Here is a 9,718-nt window from a genome sequence, read left to right as displayed (position 1 = left end):
TGTCCTCTACATCTGCCTCTTTTACACCATCTATCTGCATGTCTTTCCTCACCACATCCATAAACCTTGGCCTTCCTCTTTTCCTCCTTTAGGGGTCCCAGAGCAGATCATCCATCTTCATATGACATCTGCCTCTTTCAATCCAAGCACCTGCATGTCTTCTCTCACCACATCCATGGCCTTCCTCTTTTTCTCCTGCCTGGCGACTCCACCCCTTAGCATTCTCCTACCGATATACCCCATGTCCTTCCTCTGCACATTTCCAAACCATATCAATCACACCTCCCTCACCATGTCTCCAAAACGTCCTACATGTGCTGTCCCTCTAATAAACTCATTTCTAATCCTGTCCATCCTCATCACTCCCAATGAAAACCTCAACATCTTCAGCTCTGCTACCTCCAGCTCCACCTCCTGTTTATAAGTATTTAAAAAATATCATTGGTTTGTCATAAATACGAAATACAAGGAAATTTATGTATCTTCTGTGATTCCTCCCACTCTTTCATGCCCAGGGTGCATTATAAGATTTTGTGATTTTCTTGATGAAAGATGACCAACGTGAAACAATCGTGGTGATTTCTATTGTTGTAGCTCCTAAACGGTGGTCCTACAGTAGGTCATATTCTGGGAGAGGTTCAATAATGATCATTTCTCAATGTGTTTGAGGCTACAACCTTCGTCACTGACTGACTAATAAAAATGCAACATGAATGCAAAATGATCAATGCGACACAGCACTAAAACTTACCTCTCGTTTATGGCATTTGGCAGACCCCCTTATCCAGAGAGACTTCTACTTATGTAATTCATACAACTGAGCAGCTATAGGGTAAAGAGCCGTGCTCAGGGGCCCAGGAGTCACAGCTTGGTGTGGCTGGGATTTCAACTCAATGTATTAACTGTTACACGACCACTTCCCTTAAAATCTTAAATACCCTGAAGGCCAAACAAACAAAATGGAATGCCAAATTGTGGGAGAAAAAGCGTTGTGGCAGCAGAGGTCTCTACGATGTGTCCTCGATTTCAAACTCACTTTGCGAAATTGCCATCACAAGCTGGCCTCTTTTTCCTAGCCATGATCAGGTCCATAATCTCTTCTCTGCTGCCTCCTCTTTGTTTTTTTAGTACACATAAAAAACATAATTGCCAATTGATGAGCTATTTTGCTCTTTTTTTTTCCCACTAGTGCATGCTGATGAATTTCTGTTCAAATAGCATGTGCTCATGATGCTTTATTGTTCTATACTACCTTCTGCCATAGCCTACGATTCGATGTGTCATCATCGTACGGTCCACAGTCCGTGTTGCACTGTGTGATTTGTAATGATCTTATAAGAAAGTAGGAATCTCACGGTCTGTATAAGGAATTACTTATCATTTCTTTAGAGTTAAGAAGACTGGGATATGTGTATGTATGTATTTGTGTGTGTGTGTGTGTGTGTGTGTGTGTGTGTGTGTGTGTGTGTGTGTGTGTGTGTGTGTGTGTGTGCATTTTACAGTGACAGAATATATGCTTCAGCTACACATCAACAAATGAGTCAAGAGCACCAGTCAAAACACTACTAATATAAGAATGTTGAATGGGGACAGGGTTCCAAAAACAGGTTGCCAGGTCTGTAAATTGTCCGTTTAAACTCACCACAGATCACTCTTTATATTTATGTGATGCTACAGAGATACAGAGATCAAATTGATCTGCTCTTAAGGTATATTAAAAGTGTTTAACCACAGGTCATCTGAATTATTTACTCGAATGTTATTTATTATGGACATCTGACCATGTTGTCCTTTCAAACTACATTAGTGTTAATAATGATTTGATGCTATCTCTCTCTTTTATTTTCTAATCTTAGTTAGGATATTTTTTGCGCCTTTTTATTTTTTTTTTGGTCGGGGGAAAGAGAAATAAAGTTGGAAGTTTAGAAAGCAGCTCAAAATGGTTGAAAGTCAAATTATAATTTTTTTTTCTTTCGCCCAAAAAGACCTCTTTTTGCACTCCGCTGATGTGTTTAAAGACCAACTCTGCATCTTTTTAGTTTCCAGGATTTAGTATCATTTTGCAGGCAGGATTTAAGAAACAAAAAATTATATTTGTTTGAGGAACTTTTTTTTTGCTTCTGAAAGCAGAAAATTGTGAATTTGATCCAACACATGAAACTATAATGAGATTTAGAGTGGGACAGAAATATAATATTTGAGCGAGCATTGTTTTAATTACCAGGGATTTGTAGGCGGCATGGCGGTATGGTGGGCAACATCGCCTCCTACAGACCCACAGCCTCCCTGATTTGATCCCAAGCTTTGATTCCTGTCTGTAAGCAGTTCCACGTGCCCCTTCTGCATGTCCATGTGGGTTCTCTGGTTTCCTCCTACCTCACAGAATCATGCCAGGAGGTAAACTAGCTCCTCGAAATTCATCATGGTTATTAATGTGTTTGTGCACAGTGCTCTGTGATGCACGGTGCTCGATCCAGGAAGTATTCCCAGGATGGATTCCACATCCACTGCATCCCTGAAAAAAGATAAAGTGCTTACTGAAGATGAATGAACTCGAACCTAGCTGACACTTTTTGCCCAAACAGGGATGAAAGGAAGCCCAGGAAAAGAACAAAAAAGAAAGAACAGTTTGGTTTTAATCAAATTAAAACATAGAGGAGGATGAGTATTTAATGAAACCCAGTCAAGTGAAGTAAATTGAACATGTAAACAAGGTCAATCCATGCAGTGGAAAATAAGTGTGAGAGAGAATGTGAAAGTAAAGGAAAAAGTGAGAAAAAGTGAGAGTGTGAAAGAAAGATAGAGAGAATGTGAGTGAGAGAAAATTGCGAATGTGAGAGTGAAAAATATGAAAGAGTGAAATATGAAAATGTGTGAAAGAAAAGAGAGGTGGAGAGAAAGGGTTTGAGAATGCGAGGGTGTGAGAGTGAGACAGATTGTAAAAAATGCAAATGATAGTGTGTACAAAAAAATGAGTGAAAGTGTAATGGAAAGAGAGAGAGATGGAGTGTGTTTGTGAGAGAGAGAGAGAGTGAGAGAGAATGCTAATGCAAACGTGCGAGTAAAAGAGTGTGAGAGAAAAGTGTGAGTGAGAGTGTGAGAGAAAAGATGGTGAGAGAGAGAGAGAGAGAGAGAGAGAGAGAGAGAGAGAGAGAGAGTGGACAATAAATAACTTTTTTTTTTCAATTGAGTTGTCATTTGTGTTGGAAGTTTCACGAGTATTTCCATTTGGGGAGACTTTTACTTTAACTTTACTACATTTTAAAGTCACATATCGTACTTTTTACTCAACTACATTTGGTGAAATCAGTCGTTCCTTTTTTATTTATAAGTGGATAAGAACGTAACTGGTCAAACACCCAGCAAGCCACCAATCAGTGTAGAGCACCAGCTCTGTTTCAAACTTGTTTTCATTGGCGCTTGGTGTTTGTTTTATAGAAACAATAAATCATAGCACTTTGGATACTTAATAACATTTGAAGTCAAATACTTTTGTATATTTACTTTTACTGTTTTTTAATTTTATTTTTTTTTAACTCAAGTTCATAGTTTGGGTTCTTCGTCCATTAGCAGACTTTTTTTATTAATATTGCAACTATCTTATAATTAATGAATGCTAATACTAATAATAGTACATATTATCATTAATATTAGTATTAGGATTCACATAAAATGTATCTGAAGATGTAAAGGTGCTCGACACACTTACTGAAACGCCACCAGCAGGTGAGTTTGCGCGTCTGCAACACTGTTTGACAAATGCAGTCATTTCTCCTGTCACTAAGCTTCCCTAGAATGCTAATCTCGTGCAAACAGCGGCATGAACGTCTCCTTAATAACCACAAAAAACTGAAGCTAGTCACACAGAAATCAAAACCCTATTAGCATGGAAATGTGAATCTTAAATGCCATTCAGACATGGGACAGGAAGCTATGTATGTGTGTGTGTGTGTGTGTGTGTGTGTGTGTGTGTGTGTGTGTGTGTGCAGTGAAAACATGGGTCTTCCCTTAGCATGACTCCACATTAGCATGGCATCCAGAAGCTTTTATTGAATCAAATTAATTTGTTTGTTTCTTCAAGAGCACCTCAGGCCATTGTGGGTTTTTGCTGGCTTCATGCTGAATACAAAAAATTTTAATATTACATCCGAGGACTTTTGATTCTAAAGTAAAAATGTGTATAATGTACACTACATTGCCAAAGGCATCAAAAACCTGATCTGTCCATTCATATGTGGTTCTTCCTCAAACTGTTAGGACATCTTTGGATTTTCTGGCATCAAATTCTCCTTTCATGAAACCCAAACCCTTTTGAGCATGGCAATGACCCTGTGCACAAAGCTAGCTTCATGATTTATGATTTGAAGTGGAAAATCTGGAGTTCTGATGTCAACCCCAGGCCTTCTTACCTACAGTACACCAGTACCTGACTTTACTAACACCCTGTGGATGAAGGAACACAAATCTCCACAAGCACACTCCCAAATTGAGTGGAACATCTTCAGAGAAGAGTGGAGATTATTGTAACAGCAAATGGGCACTACATGTGAAATGGGATGTTCAAAAAGGACATACTATACTTATGGTCAGGTGTCTACAAACTTTTGTAGCTAAAGTGTAGCTCCAAATATGAGATAGGTTACGACTTTCCATGCGCTCTTGCTAATAGGATGACTAGTCCTGTTACCAAGAAACTGCAGAAGCACCAATTCTTCTTTCCTAAAATTTTTCCCATATTATTATTATATTATTAAACTCACATGTAGAGGTTTAACTTCGATTGCTATAAACAGATTCATATAAACCTATAATTTTGTCTTGCATCTGTAAAACTGCTATAAACAGCTAATAATAAAAAAAGAAACATTTTCTGATCAATCAGACTTAAGCTTTTAAAGCAAAGGTATTTAAGAGCCTATAGCTGTAACAACAAAAGTGATAGCAACATCACACTCATTTTACGAAAGACATTAAATACATAACGATGACGTGCATTGCAATAAAAACACTTTGGAATGTGCTGTTATAGAAAACAAGGGAAATGCGGATTGTCTTTTCAATAACTGCACACCCCCAAGCGTTTTACATCATTTCATTTATTACATATTGAAAAAAAGGGACAAAACATTCAAGACATTATATTTTAAGCACTTTTAAATGATATTAAATAATTGTCAACTCAATAAATAATCAGACGATTTAATTTAATGACTTCCAAGATTGTTGATACAAGATGAAAATAGAATTCCGAAATGAGATCACAGGATATTTTATAATATATATATATATATATATATATATATATATATATATATATATATATATATATATATATATATATATATGCATGTGTGTGTGTATGGACAAAAGTATTGGGACACCTGGATATTTTTTTTTACCCATATGTGATTTTTTCCCATAATGTTACTGGAAAGTTGGAGGCACACAATTGTACTAAAGATGTCTCTGTATGAAGTAGCATGACATTTTCCTTTCACTAGCTAGGAGACCTAAACTTGTTCCAGCATGACAACCCCCCTGGGCATAAAGCCAGCTCCATGAACATGTGTTTTACATAAATTGAGTGGGAGATCTTCAGTGACCTGCTAGAGAGCCCTGACCTCAACCCTATTAAACACCATTGGGACGAATTGGAACAGTGACTGCACCCCGGGCCTCCTCACCTCACCTCACCTCACCTCACCTCACCTCACCTCACCTCACCTCACCTCACCTCACCTCTCATCCATCAGTACCTGATTTTCCTATGGCTAAATGAGCAAAAATCTCCAGAAGCACACTCCAAAGTCTGGTGAAACATCTTCCCATAAGAGTGGAGGTTATTTTAACAGAAAATGGAGACTACATGTTGAATGGGTTGTTCAAAAAACAGATACCAGATATGTTATATTATGGTCAGGTGTCCACAAAACTTTGTCCATATATATATATATATATATATATATATATATATATATATATATATATATATATATATATAAGCTCAATGAGACTTGTGTAGTGTACAAATAGTCCACAGAAGGAAAAAACAAATGAATCACATTTTTTTTCAAAACGGTTCAAAGCACATATGAAGTGTTTTTTGTGCCAGCTTTTGAGTACATTTTATACTTTTGTAGGGCTCTCATCCCTGACACCAAGAATGTGGAGAAAAAAAAAAAAAAAAAAAAGTGATTCTGAAAGTGTAGCTCTTTATCGAACACCTCATGATCGCGGCTAATTGTCTGCAGTGTGCATCAGTTTAAGTCGTAAAAAAGAAATTGAAAAATCATTGAAAATTGAAATGAAGCTACTGATGCTGTTTTTCGTGTTTATGTTCGCGAAAATGATGACGGAACAGTATTTTAGATCACTTGGGAACGTCGCATTGATTAATATACAGTATATATTCTGAAAACCTGCTTGAAAGAAACCGGATTGAGGGGGTTCACTGTAAAGTCTATGTTAGATTAGATTCTATGTTAGATTAGATTCTGATTACCAGAGGTGGAAAGTAAGGAATTACATTTACTCACGTTACTGTAATTGAGTAGTTTTTGCGTACTTCCACTTTTTTAAAAGTAGTTTTTAAGTTCCGGATCTGGAATTCTTCTTTTAAGTATGTTTTGTTTGAAGTATTGTACTTAACCACATTTAAAATCATATCCGTTACTGCGTAAAAAAAAAATTGTTATTGCACTTTAATTTAAAAAAGGTATTCCTTAAATTAAAAACAACTAGTTTCAGATTTATATCCCCTTGTCCTTTTTGAACTGCACTAAAAGTAATTCTTTAAATGTTACTGTGAGTACATTTTAAATGGGCCACTTTTTACTTTTACTTGAGCAAATTTTTAAACTGGTAACTTGTACTTGAATAAAATTGTATCACAGTAACAGTACTTGAGTAGAATATTTTAATACTCTTTCCATCTCTGCTGATTACTATGGAAAAATGAGACTGAATAATATAATAGACTCTACTAGATTTACTGAAATGGTAGATTTTTTTTCTTCCTTATAGTCATATGCTTTGTACGAGCAACCAGCATTCGATGTTCAATAAAAACGTACTGTATGTATTTTCATTTTGCATTCTAGGAATTTACCATCATGTTCTCCACCGCACAAATTAGTTTTTATCCCAAATATTTCCATTTTATTAAAATGTTTAACACTTACATTTTTTTTTTACTAATTTTGGGGTAGAAATGGGTGTGTCTGTTATACAGTAATCTGATAATGAGATTAGACACTTTGTTCAGGATCCTCACATTTACATTGTTGTGTATTTTTTCATTTTTTGTGTTACTGAACATGCTATTGTGTGGCTGCTGTTGTGTTTTCGATTCGCTATTGTGTTTCGAAATTGAGCACCGCCGTAGTATCTTACATCACACTTTCGAAACTAGAATGAAGAAAAAATATAAACTGATATTAAAAAAATAAAATAAAAAGTGTGCATGCCTCGTGTTTAAACTGCACTAGGGTTTGTTTAAAGGCAGCATCGAAGGCGTTCACTTCCTGCCAGTTTAAACACACTAGGGTTCAATCTTAACATTACTGTACATGATGGTGCCTATGCGTCCATGTTCCTCAAAGCGCCTGCCTTCTTTGCTCTTCTCCAATCCAATTTGAAGTAAAAAAAAAAAAATGTGCATAAATGAAGAGGAGCTGAAAATGTTGAAGAGGTGAAAATTGACTTGTTCTCTGAGGTTCTCCAAACTTGACTTTGGAAATAAGATGTTCTGCTGCAAGAGAAACAGAAATTATGGCTTTCAGACTAAACAATAGGCTCTTCTTGTTTTCCTCATTCATGTTTCAGTCTTTTTTCTCTTTTCTTGAAAGAGTGTACAACAATAGTGACAAGTCACGTGATGAGGTGACCACAGCAGAAATGTCCACTCAGATTTGCAACAGAAATTGGGTTGAACTGAGCGCAAACAGAGAGGTGTTGAAGTTTTTTGGGAGTTGATCCGTAGTGGCACGTAATTGGACGCAGAGACACACACACGACAAAAGCGAGAGAGAAACGCAGCTCAGTCAGAGACACCGACACATGCAAAGGTTCATGTCCTTCTGCGCTTGGCCTTCTTCGAGTTTTTTGGCAGTAGACTTTAAAAACGGCAGCCGACCAGAAAGACGATGCAGTTACACACTTGTGCCTGTACCAAGTTCACATTCTCACACTTCTCACCCATCAGTCTCTGCTCGGAGTGTGTGTATGTGTGAGATTTCAGTGTACTTGTCCTTCCTGGCAAAGCTGCCATCAGTTCCTTTTTGGGTTTGTACAGAATGATCATGTTTAAATAAATCAATTTTTTTATACATCATTAATCTTTTATTTTTTTTTTACATATCCTGTCTCTTTCTCAGATCGTGCTCCCGGCCGCAGGATCGTAGAGGAAGATTCGGTGTCTCCTCCTGCTGCTCTGGAGGAAAAGTGCACTCAGCAGGCGATCTCCTCCAGTGTCCCCAGAGTGGTCTGTAAAGGAACACTGACTGTGTGGCTGATCGTCTCCGAATGATTCACTACCGGATCACACGTGCTCTGAGGAAAAACGTACACACATTAATGCTTTAATACATCCAGCGATTTCAAAATCTCTATTCTGAACGATGCTCTTAACAGCTTAGAGTCGTCAAACATCTCTAATATACATAAGTACCTCCGAGCTGCCTCCGAGTCGGGTTTAAAAAAAAAGATTACGTGCCTTAAAAGCAGAAGTGCAGATCTTTGATTTTATGCTAAAAACTCGATATACATTATATGTGAGTGTTATACAGAGATATTAATTACATGTTTAGGAACTTTCATACATTTCCAGGTTTTCTGGAAATCTGTGGGTTTTGCCATCGGTCAACAGACATCGCTCCAGGTAAATACTCATTTCGGAGAAATACCCTTCTATCTATCTATCTGTCTGTCTGTCTGTCTGTCTGTCTGTCTGTCTGTCTGTCTGTCCGTCCGTCTGTCTGTCCGTCCGTCCGTCTGTCTGTCTGTCCGTCCGTCTGTCTGTCTGTCTGTCCATCCGTCTTTGTCCATTTATAATGTGTTGCAAACCAACTAAAAGAATGGACCAACATCCTTAACAAAGACACAACCAGCTAGGTGCTGGAGTGCACACATCCCAACGTGTGGACTTTTGCGCCCCCTATGGCTATAGTACCTTACAGTTTGAAATTTTTTTTTATTGTTTCAGCAACACAAATGAGTATAGAGAACGACCAGACCTGCTGACGACAGAGACATCACTTCTGAAGCCGTTGGCATCGAGCTCCGCTTGTTACTTCCTATTAAATATTCTTGCTTTTTATTTCCTGCATTTAGATTTTCCTTTATTGATCTTGCTGACAATATTAATGAAAGTGAATTAGGGAGGAGGGGCTCGCTCAGTGTGTTCCCTCCATAGAACTCACGACATGGACATGACAATTAAACCTCTCCTCGCTTCGGTTTAGCAGATTTTCAATTAAACACCTAAGCACAATTAGACTGCCATTCTAAATAATTAGCTTTCTCTTTTAACCATTGGTCGTTTTATAGGTATGCAAAGAATATGACAAATCAATGTAAAAAAACAACAACCCTATTATATATAATAGAGTAATAGTAATAGTTTATACTTTTCAATCCTGTGTAGCCACACCCACTTCTATTAAGGTGACATTTGACAATACAAGCATTGAAAACAATATTTACTTTTTAATTCATGCTT

At 37.3% G+C, this 9,718-nt stretch overlaps 1 protein-coding gene across 1 annotated transcript in view; it reads right to left on the bottom strand.

The window, feature by feature from the left end:
- Positions 1-5,996: 5,996 nt before the first annotated feature.
- The window catches only part of asic2 (acid-sensing (proton-gated) ion channel 2), a 169,589-nt gene continuing 165,867 nt past the window's right edge, over positions 5,997-9,718 (bottom strand). The window contains exon 10 of the mRNA XM_046866662.1: positions 5,997-8,550. Coding sequence (XP_046722618.1) covers positions 8,449-8,550 — 102 coding nt within the window. The 3' untranslated portion in view covers positions 5,997-8,448. The remainder of the gene's footprint in view (positions 8,551-9,718) is intronic.

The sequence above is a fragment of the Silurus meridionalis genome, chromosome 14 (assembly GCF_014805685.1).
Source record: "Silurus meridionalis isolate SWU-2019-XX chromosome 14, ASM1480568v1, whole genome shotgun sequence".
Lineage (NCBI taxonomy): Eukaryota > Metazoa > Chordata > Actinopteri > Siluriformes > Siluridae > Silurus > Silurus meridionalis.
The sequence above is the reverse complement of the archived record's forward strand: the minus strand, read 5'-3'. Positions and strand labels throughout refer to the sequence as shown.